Here is a 16,553-nt window from a genome sequence, read left to right on the forward strand (position 1 = left end):
ACAAAAACAGACATATAGATCAGTGGAACAGAATAGAGAGCCCAGAAATAGACCCTCAACTCTATGGTCAACTAATCTTCGACAAAGCAGGAAAGAATGTCCAATGGAAAAAAGAGTGTCTTCAACAAATGGTGTTGGGAAAATTGGACAGCCACGTGCAGAAAAATTAAACTAGACCACTTCCTTACACCATACACAAAAATAGACTCCAAATGGATGAAAGACCTCAATGTGAGAAAGGAATCCATCAAAATCCTTGAGGAGAACACAGGCAGCAACCTCTTCAACCTCAGCCACAGCAACTTCTTCCTAGAAACATCGCCAAAAGCAGGGGAAGTAAGGGCAAAAATGAACTGTTGGGACTTCATCAAGATAAAAAGCTTTTGTACAGCAAAGCAAACAGTCAACAAAACCAAAAGACAACTGACAGAATGGGAGAAGATATTTGCAAATGACATATCAGATAAAGGGCTAGTATCCAAAATCTATAAAGAACTTATCAAACTGAACACCCAAAGAACAAATAATCCAATCAAGAAATGGGCAGAAGACATGAACAGACATATCTGCAAAGAAGATACCCAGATGGCCAACAGACACTGAAAAAGTGCTCCATATCACTCGGCATCTGGGAAATACAAATCAAAACCACAATGAGATATCACCTCACACCAGTCAGAATGGCTAAAATTAACAAGTCAGGAAATGACAGATGCTGGCGAGGATGCGGAGAAAGGGGAACCCTCCTACACTGTTAGTGGGAATGCAAGCTGGTGCAGCCACTCTGGAAAACAGCATGGAGGTTCCTCAAAAAGTTGAAAATATAGCTACCCTACAACCCACAATCGCACTACTGGGTATTTACCCTAAAGATACAAATGTACTGATCCGAAGGGGCACATGCACCCGAATGTTTATAGCAGCAATGTCTACAATAGCCAAACTATGGAAAGAACCTAGATGTCCATCAACATATGAATAGATAAAGAAGAAGTAGTGTATGTATGTATATATATATATATATATATATATATACACACACACACACACAATGGAATACTATGCAGCAATCAAAAGAAATGAAATCTTGCCATTTGCAATGACGTGGATGGAACTAGAGGGTATTATGCTGAGTGAAATAAGTCAATCAGAGAAAGACAATTATCATATGATCTCCCTGATATGAGGAAGTTGAGAGGCAAAGTTGGAGGTTTGGTGGGTAGGGAAGGAAAAAATGAAACAAGATGGAATCGGGAGGGAGACAAACCGTAAGAGATTCTTAATCTCACAAAACAAACTGGGGGTTGCCGGGGGGAAGGAGGTCGGGAGAGGGGGGTGGGGTTATGGACATTGGGGAGGGTATGTGCTATGGTGAGTGCTGTGAAGTGTGTAAACCTGGGGATTCAAAGACCTGTACCCCTGGGCCTAATGATACATTATATGTTAGTAAAAAATTAAAAATTAAAAAAAAAAAAAAAAAGATGTGTTCACTCTATCTTGATTGCCAACTCCTCCCATGGTTGGAATACAAGCTCCCTCTGGAGGAGAGAAAGCCAGGGTATCCTGTGAAGGCAAACACACAGCCTCGGGGGCGGCGTCCTACCTGTGGACTTTCCCTCCGTAAAAAGGCTTCGTGTGGAATATGACTGTCGCCGAGTACCCCGTCTTGGCACAGCTGATGCTCACTTTGCCTCCGAGCTCCACCCAGGGGATGGTGAGAATGGACCTCGCGTAGGCACTGGGCAGGGTGAACACGTACTCCTCCCCATGTTCCAGGAGCCTCAGCACACCTCCAGGGAGAGAGGAGGAGAGAGTCAGGCACACAAGCTGAGGGCAGCTGGGGGTCAAAGACATGAAGATGACAAACCAAACACCTCCGGCAACAGATACCACATGTCCCGCCTCTGCAAAGGTGGGCTGCTCACTGACCACGTATGTATTTATCCCCTGCCCTCCTGCGTGCCAGACACCGCTGCGAATACAATAGTGAACAGACCCACTTGCTTCCTTCAAGGGGAAAAGGAAGGTTGACATTAATCACCGACTCTGATGAAAGGAGGGAGAAGGGCCCGGTGCCATGGAGGCCTCCAGAGAACAGAATTCTCCCTAAGGAAGGGCTGCTTGGACCCGGTAAGAGTTGTGAAGGAAAAGAGATGAGAGAAATAGTCCAGGCAGAGGGAAGAGGAGGTACAAAGGGCCTTGGTGGAAAGGAGACTGGTGAGCTGGGAAGGGTTGAGGGAAGGGCCCACGTGCAAAAGGGAGGGAGTAGGTGTAGGTGTGCAGGCTGGCCAATTCAGCAGGGCCCAGATCTTCTTTTAACCTTTGAAATAGCATGTAAAGAAGTTCTGCCTTCTTCTGAAAGCAGCACAGACCTTCACGGTTCTCATGAAGCTAGAGAACTGGACCCTGTATCAGCAGCCGGGCGCAGGCACTATCCACATGACCTCCCCACCTATAGATCAGGGGGTCTCCAACTCAGAGTCTAAGTGTCAGGTGTGGAGAGGTCTTAGTCCTCTGGAACAATGCAAAAGTGCGTGGGTTTGTCTACTTTCTAGGGAAAAGGGCCATGGGTTTCACCAAGCTCTCAAAAGCTGACATGAAAGCCTTGATTTAAACGCACAAACTCCCAGAGCCGGGAGTCTAGTTGTATCCTATTGTGTAGTTTATGTGCTGCACAACGTGCCCTCAAGGGCTGAAGTCCAGCCCTCACTCTGGCCCACCAGGCTGGGCACCCACACTCGAGGGGCAGCATTTCACTGCACCCTGAGGCCCATATAGGCCAGCAGAGGCCCCCGAACCAGGCTATGAGTTGACATGTGTTCTGTGCAAGGAACCTTCTCGGCCTCCCACTCCAGCCCTGGAGCTCAGGGACCTGCACGTGGCCTGGCCCTCTGTCCCAGCTCATTCCCCCAGCCATCTGCAGGTGCACGGTGCGTCCCAGGAAGGAATGTGCTGCCCTTCCGCCCACCTGGTGGCATCCCCACTCCCCCGATCCCGGGGTCAGTGGTGCCCGTGTGAGAGGGCACTTTCTGGCTGCCCGGCGTCCCTGGGGCGCTTCCCCATTATGTCCCTTAAGTTTCACAATGACCCCATTTAGCAGTACTTTTCATTTTTAAGTAAGGATGAGGAAGCTGAAACAGAGTTTAAGTAGTTTGGGCAGTGCTTCCCTCTGAGGCGAGACAAGCATCGGTATCAACTAGAGCTAGAATGTTCCCAGGAGAGACAGTGCATTTCTCTGATGTGCTGATGAGCTTGCCTGAGGTGCTGAGGACAGATGGGACTAAATCGTACAGTGGAGTCCTGAATGTTGAGTCGCCGGAGGCCCACTTGAAGGAGCGTATAACTATAATTTAATGTATCCTTGACCATCCCCTTACTCTCCGATGGGCTGCCGTCTGGAGATAGCCGACAAGGCTGGTCTGGAACCAGCAGAAACCCTCCCTGTTCACTCCAGGAAAGTCAGTTCCGCTGAGCCACAGAAACAGGGAGGGGGCCTGCTGTTCTGGGCTGACACACTCGCGTGCGCGTGCACATGTGTGTGAGTGGAGGGAGGCTTACGCAGGTGGGGCACACGCAGCAGCGGAGGTGGTGGGTCACTCACAGTCACGTGGGCAGGACTGGAGGACAGATATCGTGGCAGCATTTAAATCTCAATCTCTCTCCTTCCTTCCCCCCGCCCCCTGCCAGGAGTATAACCGAAGATATGCAACATAAATGCTATTTGTGCATTTACGTTATGCCAAATACGCTGAACATCAGAGCAGCCCTCCTCCCCACTTCCCCACCTTGCCTTAGCTCTTGTAACTGAATGAACCCAGCCCTGGGAAAGTCAAGCCCCCAGGCCAGCGAATGCTCTCCCGCGGATCCTTCTCCCTCCTCTTTGGGGCGGCCGGTAGACTCCCCAGATGCCCTGGGGGCCTTGCCCTGTGCGCCTACGGGGAGGGATGATGTGTCTGGCAAGAGAATTGCCCCTTGCTGGCTCAGTTCTTACAGGTTCTGAGCAGGACCCTTGGAGGAGAACAGTCGGGGCTGACACACGTTTTGTTTCAAAGCCCACTTTGTGTCTGACTTCCTTGTGTTTGGTTGCTGGAGGACATGGCCCAGAGCAGGTGGAAAATCACAGCTAATACCAGACAATAGGTAGGACGCCAACAGGCAAGGAGAATCAGAAGGAAAAGCTGAGGAGGGAGAGGGGTCACCTCAGACCTTCCTCCCTGGCCCAGTTCTACCCACAAGATTCCAGGTTCCCCGGGGCCAGCCACATTTGCAGGGTCTCTGGGTCTGTGGCAGCTGGGAGGGGACCCCTGGGTCCCCGCAGAGGAGGCTGTCCATCCCCAGGGGGCCTGCCTCCGAAGTCCCAGAGAAGAGGCTTCCCTGGCACCGCCCATCCCCAGACTCTGTGCTAACTAGCAACAGAAGCCTTCCCAGGTGGCCAACGTGTCCTCAAGGGCACCACCTCAGCTCTGACAGCTATAGCATCCCTGGGTGGTCAGCCCTTCCAGGCTTCAGGGGAAGTGCCCTGGGGGCTCACACCCTGCCACCCAGCCCGCCAGCAGCCTCTTCTCAGGCCAGGGCCACACATCCTGGGCTCCACGTGCCACACCTTCCTGGCCTCATTCGCCAACATCTACTTGGTGACATAGGGTTCTACAGCTGATACTCTCTTTACAACATATTCGCACGGATCCTAGGCCCCGCGTGTTCATAAAGGGCTAGAGGAGATGGAGATCTCTCAGGGGCCAGCGGCTGGTGGGGGGGAGGGGGTCCTTCCAAGCCCTCAGTCACTCATCAGCCTGGCAACTGTAACTTCTCTGTGCCTCAGTTTCCTCATCCGTGACACAGGGATGATGGCATCCATACCTCACAGGGCTGTGGTGAGGAGAAGAGGGTGATTCTAGAACTCAGCGAAAAGCCTCCGCCTGGCACACAGCTAGAATCTGGAGGTTTTATTTGCTAGCTACTCCTCCCCCTCTGCGGTGGCTCTCTTGGTGTGTGAACCCTGAGCTGGGGTATTTCCATTTGGGACTAAAGAGTGAATCACAAAGTGGCAGCGGGTCAGGCACATGATGGATGAAGAGAGAGGTGGGAGGCGTCCTCTTCCCACTCAGCTCTAGAAAAATGTCTTGCAGGGGCACCTGGGTGGCTCGGTCAGTTAAGCGTCTGACTCGTGATCTCAGAGTCCTGCGTTCAGCCTGTGCCGGCCTCCACCCTGGGTGTAGAGCCTACTTAAAAAAAAAAAAAAAAAGAAAGAAAGAAAAAGAAAAAAAGAAAAACCTCTTGCAAACCTGAAGTCCACAGACATCAGTGAGCCCCAACGTTGAGTTGATAGGAAAGCACTGGGGAGACCACATTCCTTTGGCTTTTCTCTAAAAATCCACAAATGTGTGCTTTCTTATTAATCACCTGCAATTATGCCTTCTCAGTCCTAACTCCTCTTCCAGGGCTGCATTTAAAAAAAAAAAAAAAAACAACCCTGTCCCTAATATGAATAAAAGACTGTATTAAAACCAGACTTACAGATGGGCTCACAAATGAAAGTCCCTTTCTAATTAGCCTAAGAGCTGAGAGAAGCCAAAAAAAGCCAAATAATCAATACTTCCACATCACAGTTAGTTTTCAAGCTGCAAGATTTCCATTTTAAATTCCACAGATTGATTCACCAATCAACATTAAGGCAACACATTAAGATTTCCAAACTGATACATCTGAAATAATTTCACACCTGCTCTCATTCTGAGGAACCCCAACTTTCCAGTAGGACATGGTCTCTGGGAAGCACCTTAGTGGCAGGAAGGAGCTCGGGCGGGGTCTGCAGGCCTGGCAGCATCGGGGCTCCCACTCACCAGGCCCATGCAGCATTCTCTTGCTAGAATGAGCTAGAACTAATTGCCTCTCCCCACAGACCCAATTAAGCTGTGCCATTTCCTGGGCTCTGGCCCTGGAGTTTTGGGAGGAGCAGGTTGTAAGTGCAGCTGAATATGCCTCAGCTTCCCCCCCCCCCGCCCCCCGCGAGAGTGGGTGATGAGTGGAAGGGCCTTGCTTCCCTGGAGAGAAAGCTGCGGGGGGTGGGGGGGCGCGGAACAGTGTGTTGTCAATTAGGGGTCTGAATGCAAGGGTGGAGGGACCTGGGAGGGGGGTCCCCCAACGAAGCACTGCATAACGGCATTTTGTCCTTGCCAAATATGGCACAGCCTCAAGGCAGTACTTTAAAAGATAAGCCCACGTATTTGCATATAAAAACTTACTTCCCGGTGGACCCATCCTAAGATCTAATTTTTAAGAAAGAGGGGGTAAAAAAAACCTTACTTCAGACCCAATCAACAAATGCATGCAATGTGCTAGATCAGTACGTGGATTTAGTGAGGGGGGGAAGGAAAATCTGGCTTCCCATTCCCCCAACGGACCTCTGAATACAGGAACCAGAACCTTTTGCTCCAAAATGTGGAGACACTTAAAAGTATTTTCTGGGGCATTGGGGAGGGCACCCGGGTGGCTCAGTTGGTTAAGCGTCTGCCTTCAGCTCAGGTCATGATCCCAGGGTTCTGGGAGGGAGCCCCACATCAGGCTCCCTGCTCAGCGGGAAGCCTGCTTCTCCCTCTCCGTGTTTTCTCTCTCTCAAATAAATAAAATTAATTTCTTTTTTAAATGGTATTTGCGAGGACACCAGGAATTAACAACACAGAAGAAAGAGTATGAGGACATAGCAAGAAGGATGACCCCATGCAAACCAAGGAAGAAGAAACCAAACCTGCTGACACCTTGATCTTGGAATTCTAGCTTCCAGAACTGTGAGAAAAAAAATTTCAGTTGTTTAAGCCAAAAAAAAAAAAAAAAAAGTATTTGCTAGGAAAAAATAAGGATCCTGGGTGTTACAGAGTGCACATTTAATTAATATGAATGGGGATGTAGCTTCTAGAAGGAATTGGGAAATTTAAGGCCTCACAAGCATGAGCCAGGGGTAGGTCCCCTGAACCCTCCCAGGTCCATCCACATCAGGAAAGCACTGGGTGGCCAGAAAGGGCTATATCCAGGGAGGACCCTTCCAGAGTGTCTCTCTAGAATTTTCTTCCCTGATTCACGCTCTGCTGAGAAGTTCTAAGTAGAATTCTCGAACAGGTAGAACTGGGAGCAGCAGATTCTAATTCTACTTGAGGGATGGCTCCAGTGAGGGTCTCAGGAGAGAGTGCTAGATGATCTCCCTCCCACTGCATTAAGAGCTTTGCCCAGCGTGCCCAGGGCTGTGCCAAGTGAATCCAAGGCCCCAGGCCCCATCCGCCCCCTGTTGGGAACAGGGGAGCAAATACCCTGAGACATCAGATGCCCCCACTCTGAGCCACTCTCACTCAACAACCACCACCAATAAGAGAAAGTGAAGGTGCTGGCTCACCTCGGTGCGGGAAGCAGGGGACACACTGGGGGTAAGAGGACCCACCTTTCTCAAGTAAAGTTCCAGAGGAGATGGATGTTGGTCACATAGGCTGCGGGGTGAAGGAAGGAGCCCCAGCCCAGGACAGAGCAGGGTAACAGAGCACCCAAGGAAGAGAGGAGAGAGGCGCATAATGTGCCGGAAGGGCCGAGCTAGCAAGACAACAGGACAGGCAACACGTCTGTACACAGCCTCCTCACCAGAGCCCACTCCTGAGGTAGACGGCTGGGGAGAGACAGAGTTTCATGGACTGAAGAACTCCCTAAATCCCTAGATTTGCAAATCTTCACCTTTATGGAAAATCTCCAGATCTCTGTCCAATGTCAAGAATCCTGACTCAGGGGCCCCGAGGCTGGGAGGTACCTGCCCGGTGCTCTCCTTTACAAATGTGTGACTTTGCCTTGGCCCTGGCATGGGGCAGCAGGCACGGTCTCTGAGCACAGGGGAATCCCCAGAAAGGCACTGGAATAAATCGCCCGTGTACCTGAAAGTGCATTTACCTTTATCAGAAGATCTTCTATTCATTGAGCACCTTACCCTGGCTAATGACAGACTGAAAGTATGTGTGGGGCAGAGGAGGGAGGAAGAGAAAAGAAAGGACTTGTCTGTGCCCCTGGGCCCTCCCTGCTCCCCCCTCATCAGTTCCAACAGCCCTGGGGATGGGTTCCAGCCATGTCCACTGTCCACGGACTCACACCTCACTCAGGGGAAAAGCCCGAGTCCTTGCAGACCCCCGAGCTAGCCTCCCGTGGCCCTCCTCTCTGACCTGTCCCCTCTCCTCCCGCCATCGCAGCCATAATGAAGTTCCCAGAACAGCCCTGTCTCACATGCTCACCCAGGGCCCCCGAGCCTCCTGCTCTCTCGGCCAGGAGCAGCCTTCCTCCAGCTGTCCACACGGCTCCTCTCTCACCCCTGGCAAGCATTTGCTCAAAGGCTGCCTTCTGGGGGCACCTGGGGGGCTCAGTCATTAAGTGTCTGCCTTCAGCTCAGGTCATGATCCCACAGGGTCCTGAGATCCAGCCCAGAATCGGGCTCCCTTGCTGGGCAGGAAGCCTCACCCTCTTCCCTCTCTCCCTGCTTGGGCTCTCTCTTGCTTTGTCAAATAAAAATAAAAAAATAAAAAATAAATTAAAAAAAAAAAAGGCTACATTCTTGTGGAGGTCTGTCCTATGAATAGCGGCAGCACGCCCTCGCTGGGCACCCCACTCCCTATCACCCCGTCCTGCTTTGTCTCGTCAGCACCAGTCCCGCGGCACGTTTCCTGCAGGTGCCTTGTTTTCTGTGACTCACGCCTCAGTCGTCAGCTGAGGGCAGGGCCTTCCATCTTGTCCCAGTCCCTGCGGTGTGCCTGCCACTGAAAACGGCGCTCTTCCTCTCACGAATGAACCAATAAGCGATCTGAACCACCCCATTAGCGTTAAGGGAGTAAACACACTTGAAACAGGTCTCTCGAGAAGGTGCCGCTGACGGACGTGGGTGGTGAGTGGACCTGAAGGTGTGAATGGGCTCCACACCCCACCTCCTCCCCCAAACCCGCATTTCACCCCCAAGTAATTCATCACACCGGAGACTTCGCATAAGGAATGAAAGAAAACGGGATGAGACTGGAATCTCCTGTACCCAGATTTTTGTTTCTTTTCTTTTTTTTTTTTTTTTATATTTTATTTATTTGACAGAGAGAAATCAACTAGGCAGAGAGGCAGGCAGAGAGAGAGGAGGAAGCAGGCTCCCTGCTGAGCAGAGAGCCCGATGCGGGGCTCGATCCCAGGACTCTGGGATCATAACCTGAGCCGAAGGCAGAGGCTTTAACCCACTGAGCCACCCAGGTGCCCCCCAGATTTTTGTTTCTAAATCAAAGGCCGTCCCAGCCGCCAGCGCATCCCATCTTGAGGCTCCCCTGCCCCAGCCCCACTGCTCCCCAGTCCCTCCCCGGTTTTCTTTTTCTGCACAGGACCTCACACCTTCCCACACAACCTACATAATTTTATTTACCAGGAAAACAGAAATAGAATGGAAGTTGAATGAGGACAGAGATTGCGGGGGGTGAGGGGGAGGGAGGGGTCTATTTTGTTCCTATAAGAATCCTTATCTCCTGACACAATGTCTGGCATCTAGTAGGTACTCAGTAAAAATGCCCTCAGTGAAGGAGACGTGTTCTCATCTCATGGGCTTTCGGAAACACTTCCAAGGAGTCGTGTACTCCCTGAAACTGAAGACTCAATTTTGCGTTGGGTTTTTTTCCTTTCCCCGAAAAGAGAATCCATAGTCTCAAAACCTCAAAGGAATCCATGACTCAGAGAAGTTGGAGAACCACGAACACAGACGCCTCAGTGTGACAAGTACTCTTACAGGTTTCTTCCAACAATGAATAAACTTCATTCACAGCTATTTGCTAAAATAGGAACGCAAGAGCCACACAGGGTGTGATTACATTGTTCTTGCTTCAGAAATCTCTAGCAGAAACCAGAGATTTGCCTTGGGAATGTTTACCAGCAGATTCGGAATAGGCAGTCTTGTTATTCTTCCTGTGAGCCAGAACACCAGAGAGAATGAACAAAAATGTGTCTTCACAGATTTGGAGCCAATTCTTAACATTCATGCAAAGCTGAGGGACACCTGGGTGGCTCAGTTGTTAAGCGTCTGCCTTCAGCTCAGGTCATGATCCTGGGATGGAGACCTGCATGGGGCTTCCTGCTCAGCGGGAAGCCTGCTTCTCCCTCTCCCACTCTCCCTGCTTGTGTTCCCTCTCTTGCTGTGTCTCTCTCTGTCAAATAAAACCTTTTTAAAAAATTCATGCAAAGCTGAAAATAAAAATAGTACAGGTGGGCCTCATAACACGTACAGTGTGGCAATGATCTAGGTGTATCCCACCTCACCTACAACCTGGGCCCCAGGGAAAAATTACCAGGGCCTTATCCCAAAATAACAAAACCTATCCCTCTTTACCACCTAGTCACCCCCAATGCCAAAACAAAATAAAAACAACTCCACACACACAGGCATCCATCATCTATCAGCTGTGCAAACATCACCATGTAAGAGCCAAGTTCCACCAAATGTATGATATGGCTTACCTTCCCCTATCATGGAGACCCCCACGGACATGCCCATGAACTTGCTTTTGGTCCATACATGAGTGTTGACACACAGTCTCTTTTCCTTGCACTCACAGTAGAAGCAGGAGATGGGGGGATGATGGGACACCTGCTCGGCCACAAACCTCAGTTTGTAGCTTTTGGAAGGGTCCTCAGCTGTCGGCTGTTCATGGCCAGCAGGAGAATGGGGGGCAGTCCTCTTTGGCTTGACCCTGTCTTTGGGAACCTCCCAGGAGCAGTGAAACGTCTCACCGATGATGGGGTTGTAGGGCTTCTTGGCCAGGGCCCCCTTGCGGCCCTCATGGAAGGCCGTGAGATAATATTCCACGAAGCAAATGACTCTCTCCTCTGGCGTGGCCCCGGCGGTGATGGCCAGCAGCAGGTCCGGATGGGCCATAAAGTCTGCATACATCTCCAGCAGGGATCGCTTCTCCAGGATGAACGTGGGAAGCACCACCTGTGTTAGCAGGGAGACAAAGACAGGAGACGCCGTGATTACGGAAGAGGCTGCAACCTCCACCTAGCAAACCCATCGTGGCTTCAGCCAGAGCACGGTTTCTTTGGACTCCTAGACAAACGACACATCAGGGGAAACTACGTCCAAGAAAACAAGATCGGAGACGTGGCTGCAGGGGTGGCATGGATGATGGGTGATGGATGCCAACCCGGTTTTGCGGTCGAGATGGTTCGGAGCGGCTCTCTGCTCAGCCGGGACTTGAACGGCGGTTTCTGCCTCCTGCTCCACTGCTCTCTGTCCTGGCACAAAACCCTCTTTTACTCCTCGTTACTTAGAGATGTGAAGAGAAGAGCTCGGAAGGACTTTGTACTCTCCTTTCTGACATCAGACACTACCAAGGGGTTTGCTCAGTGTGTCCCCACGAACACGGACACTGGGGGTTTGCGGGTGCCACATCAGAGGGGGTCCAGGCTGACCACCACACACCACCACTGAGAGGGTCTATTTGGAGATCTCTGTTACAAGAGTAGCATACAAATCCCGACATGATCAGGGCAGAGCAGGAGTGAGGAAGAGCCCCTGACCCAGGTCTCTGGGAGGGAAGGCCAGTTAGCGAGCCAGCAAATGTCCAGAGAGCTGCCACAGGGGAGAGGGGCTGTGCGTGAAGCCTGATCAGCAGGGCTGGGCCAGGAGAAATAAGCAGAGGTTACAAAGAAGTGGGCTGGCCCTTAATACAGAACCTTCTGGTAAGTGGACAGGCTGCACAGGGACTTTGGATTTAACAAGCCTTGGGAACAAACACCTCCAATCTAAACACTTCCATCTAAAAAGGAAAAGAAGCCACAAATGTCTCCATCTCCGGGCCTTCCCCAAACCACCCCATTTCCTGTCCCCTCCCTTCCCCGGCAGGGCCCCGTGATCATAAGGGAACCCGGGAGGGAAAGGGCAGAATTCCAAGGAGGGTGGTCAGCCCTGAGGGACTCGATTCCCATGAAGGGGGCTCCGTGGCCTTGGCTTGCATCCTTCTCTGCCCCTGCAGACTGGGGCTTCTCTGGCAACAATCCCAGCTCTGGACAAGGACAATTGTCAAGTGTGTTCTCGAGACTGAAATTATGAGGAAAGAACTGGCTACTGTTATTACCCTCTCGGTACAGACCTTTGAAAAGGGCAAGAACGTAAGACGGTTCCCCCCACTAGTATTTCTGAACTCAGAAGCCAAAGGATTAAAACGAAATAACAAGGAAAAAACTTCACTCGGCACCCCAAATCACTGAGCGCCAGAATGGAAAGGGACCCTCAGGGTGATGGAGTCCAATGCTCCAGTCTCACAGGTGAGGGGACAGAGACGAGGAGAGGTGAGGAAAGGCGCCACACAGGAAACTTGGGGTTCCCAACTGCCACCCAAATTCTTCCCATTACCCCTGACATATCACAAGTATCTGCTTCTGGCTAATGGCAGCATTTTCTTTCCCTCAGTGGACTAGGGAGGTAAGAGTTCACTGGACAGAACAACTGGGACAGCTGGGCCACCTCACCTACTTCCAGTGATTAATTAGTCGGGGGCAGAGGGTGCCTGAGTGACTCAGTCGTTTATGCCTCCAACTCTTGATTTATGCTCAGGTCATGATCTCAGGGTCCTGGAATCGAGCCCCCTCACTGGGCTCTGCTTCTCCCTCTGCCTCTGTTCCTCTCCCCCTCCAATTGCCGGTGCCCATGCTCTAAAATAAATTAACAAATCTTAAAAAAAAAAAAAATAAGTGGGAAGCAAGAAGTGGCCTACAGGAAAGAGGGGCCCATGAACCCCACCTTCTGGCCTATTCTACTCCTTCTGGAATGACTAGGCAATCCACCTGTCCAAAAATTACCGATTACCACAGGGAGGGAGATCATCCGCAATGAAGAAAGGCAAGCACGGCGCCCCCATCTGGAAAAGTGCGGCTATGGCTTCCCAACTGGCCTCCCTCCTGTCAGACCCGCCTTTCTTCCTTCTCCATGCCACAGCCAGGCCCATCTGTCTAGAATCTCTACAAGAGATAAATGAAGGGCACCTGGGTGGCTCAGTGGGTTAAGCCGCTGCCTTCGGCTCAGGTCATGATCTCAGGGTCCTGGGATCGAGTCCCGCATCGGGTTCTCTGCTCAGCAGGGAGCCTGCTTCCCTCTGTCTGTCTCTCTGCCTGCCTCTCTGCCTACTTGTGATCTCTGTCAAATAAATAAATAAAATCTTTAAAAAAAAAAAAAAAAAGAGAGATAAATGAAGTCTAGCCTGCCCCCTCCCACCTCCCTCTAGTGGGACATTATCCCTCACTTTCCACCTCCAGCCCTCCCCTTACACACCCCTCCCTACACACACACACACACACACACACACACACTCAAATCCTGTTTTCCTTTTTTCAGCCTCCTCCTGCCTTGTCCAAATGATGACCAGCTATTCCGCTCAAGGGTATCGTCTTCTGTGAAGCTTCTTCTGACGGCTCCTGCTTCCAAGACTAAACCAGCAACTCCCGCCTTCAGATCTTCACCACACCTCAAACATCTCCACCCTGGCATCCACAAGGCTTGTTGTAGCAGACAGCATCACGGGGGGTGGGGGGGACTTCTGGAGGGCTCAGTCAGTTAAGTGGCTGCCTTCAGCTCAGGTGATACCTGAGAACTTACCAATTTCCAAAGCGAGCCCTCCCCAGATGGCAGACCCAGGGAACGTGGTCTCACAGCCACCAGCAAGGCCAACCCCCCTGGATATATATTCTACACTTGAAAATGATACTGCAGCCTTGTCAGAGTTGGAAAAGGTACAATACCCAGAGAAATGGAGGAGGATGGATCGGCAGTGGAAGGACAATCTCTTCTTTCATCCCTTGTCGGTCTGTCTGTTTGGTGTTTGTGCAAAATACTAGATTTTTCTGATACTTTCAAAACCAGCACCCTGGGGCACCTGGGTGGCCTTCGGCTCTGGTCGTGATCTCAGGGTCCTGGGATCAGGCCCCGAATCAGGCTCTCTGCTCAGCGGGGAGCCTGCTTCCTCCTCTCTCTCTCTCTGCCTGCCTCTCTGCCTGCTTGTCTGTCAAATAAATAAATAAAATCTTAAAAAAAAAAAAAAACCAGCACCCTGAACATTTTAAGCATGATAATACGCTTTTCTCTAAAGCAGATTTCTATCCCTCATACGATCTTCCTGTCTTTTGTGTGTGTGTGTGTGTGTGTGTGTGTGTGTGCGCCTTTGCAAATAAGTCACTTTATCATCTGTGTCTTGGGCAGTGGACACTGGAGATACAGAGCCAAGAAGTGGCAGGTGCTAACTGGGCTATCTGCCTGCAATGGAGATGTGAGTGATGGTCCAGCTGTGCAGACCGACAGCATCCAAATGGCTGGGATTCCTACTGGAGAATTTATCGAGCCATCAATAAGGGCTGCCTTTTCTCCCATTAACGTAATTAAGACAATGAACTACTTTGGGGAAAGAGGAAAAAAAAAGATCTGCATTTGGGACTCAGAGAACAATTAATTACATTTAAACTTGTGTCAATCTAGAAGCAACTAATCTCCACGTTGGACTCTTAGAACTTCAAAATAATCAATCGCTGAGAGAGTCAGAGGGTCCAAAGAGAAAGTCGTAAGAGTCTCTTCCCCCGAACAGGGAACACAGCAGGCTTCTGCAAAGAAAGGCCAAGAGCTGGTGCAATTTTCTCCAAAGAAACATCCGTTCACTTAATAACCTTGAGAATCATCTATGTAACTCTGTCCTGAGCTTGGCAGACCCACCCAGTGCCAAGGAGCCGGCACAGATCCTTGGCTGAGACCACCCACCGAGACAGATCTCTGTAGTCCTTTAAGGGAGCCAGGGGAAGAACACGGAACTCCAACCTTACAAAATAAAGGGTGGATAATTCACATGCTAAAGGGTTCTTAGCCCACAGGACACTCCCCTGGTTTTCCTTAAAATGCCAGCTCCCAGAGTCCCAAAATAAAGCCCCATGTTGGGCTTCCTGCTCATTGAGGAGTCTGCTTCTCCCTCTCCCTCTGCCCCTCCCCCCACTCATGCTCTCTCTCGCTCGCTCTTATTAATAAATAAATAAAATCTTTAAGACAAAACAAAACAAGACTTGGAGAGAAGAGCCAAAGGCATCGGGAAGGCTAGTGGACACAACACTTGGAGGGAACAGGACACTGCAAATCCATAGCTACACCATTGGGGCTTCATTTCCAGGGGCAAACCCTGACTCTTCTGACCCTCCTCCTAAAAACCTCCCCGTTGGAAGGAGGAGCTGAAGTATAGCAACACTGATTCTTGCCATACCATGACTAAACCTGGAAATTTAGCCTACCGAAACCAAAGGAGAGAACCTGTATGCCCAAGATGTCTGGTCCCTCCTGCTAGGATAAAGAAGCCGCAGAGACAAACATGACCCATCACACTAGTAGCTGAGCACATCCAAGACTGTGTAGCAACTTCGTGGAAAGTTGCGCAGCCAGTCAAGAGTACACAGGCAAGGACAGTGTTCTCTTCCCCAAGCCCACCGGTGAGGGCATGGCTGTTTGCGTGGTGGGATCTGTGGGGTCAGATCCCACAAGAACTCCACCTGGTTTTACAAATGGTGCTACTGCAACAGTTCAAGTGATTCTTTCGGATCATAGAAATTTGCGAATTATCTCAGCCAGCCTCTCTCACAAAGAGAGAATCTTGTCTGCCGTAATTGCTGGTGGAAGCAGAAAGTGTTAGGGGTCCCTGGGAAAAGAAAGAGGAAGACCTAGCTTTCTTGACATTAGAAAGGTCATTTGAGGTGCCCCCCTCACCCCCCACTACCTAGTGAAAGAAGGTAGGACCTGCCCCTCTAAGACCAGGAGACAGCCTTAGTGTAGACAGTAAATCTGTGGTCAAACTCCCAGGGTGGATTCAGAGGTAAAAGTGGACTTGAGTAATCTTTGCAGGCCCTAAAGTCCCCTGGACTGGGTACACATTCTTGAGTCATCTTTGTGGGCTCTAAAGTCTCCCGGACTGGGTACACATTCTTGAGTTGTCTTTGTGGGCTCTAAAGTCCCCTGGGCACTCAGACACTGGCCCAAGAGGAGACAGAGATTTGGTGATGCTGACCCTTGCCGCCCTCCTGACTTTGACCTAAGCTCTGTCACCCTAAGATGACTTCCACCCCATTTCCATGCTGTCTTCACCAGTGTGCAATATGTATGCACCCTTGGTTTACAACTGCCCCAGATTCGTTGTTCGGGAAGACACTGCTTTGGGAAACATCCCTGGTGTTCTCCTTTACTTGTGGCAAGTAAAATCCTTCTTTCTCCTAGTCTTTGGCTTGATCATGTCTCTTGGCTTGACACTAAGAGGGGAACCCAGTTTCAGGTAACAATGGGATAGGCTCTGTGTACCTTCAGGAGAGGGACCTCCTCACCTGAGGAGAGCCCAATCCTCCTTCCCTTTGCCTTGCATGAGTTTTAACCACAATCTCTATCCCCCAGACTCCCACCTACTCTATGGACTCAGCTGGACCATCTGGAACAACACGAAATACACTGTTCTAGAAGATCTCCCTCTCACCTGATCCCGTAAAATTGGGAGTCTTGG

The 16,553-nt window shown here is 50.6% G+C and overlaps 1 protein-coding gene across 4 annotated transcripts in view; it reads right to left on the reverse strand.

Annotated features, from left to right (window-relative positions):
• Nucleotides 1-16,553, reverse strand: part of OSBPL10 (oxysterol binding protein like 10) — a 302,022-nt gene that overhangs the window by 12,627 nt on the left and 272,842 nt on the right. For all 4 annotated transcript variants that reach the window (XM_032861033.1, XM_032861034.1, XM_032861036.1 and 1 more), the window contains 2 exons: nt 10,501-10,978; nt 1,604-1,790 (listed from right to left, as the gene is read on the reverse strand). In XM_032861033.1, the coding sequence (XP_032716924.1) occupies nt 1,604-1,790; nt 10,501-10,978 (665 nt within the window). The remainder of the gene's footprint in view (nt 1-1,603; nt 1,791-10,500; nt 10,979-16,553) is intronic.

This window comes from Lontra canadensis, unplaced genomic scaffold (genome assembly GCF_010015895.1).
Source record: "Lontra canadensis isolate GAN:19392208 unplaced genomic scaffold, GSC_riverotter_1.0 scaffold20, whole genome shotgun sequence".
In the NCBI taxonomy this organism is placed as follows: Eukaryota; Metazoa; Chordata; class Mammalia; order Carnivora; family Mustelidae; genus Lontra; species Lontra canadensis.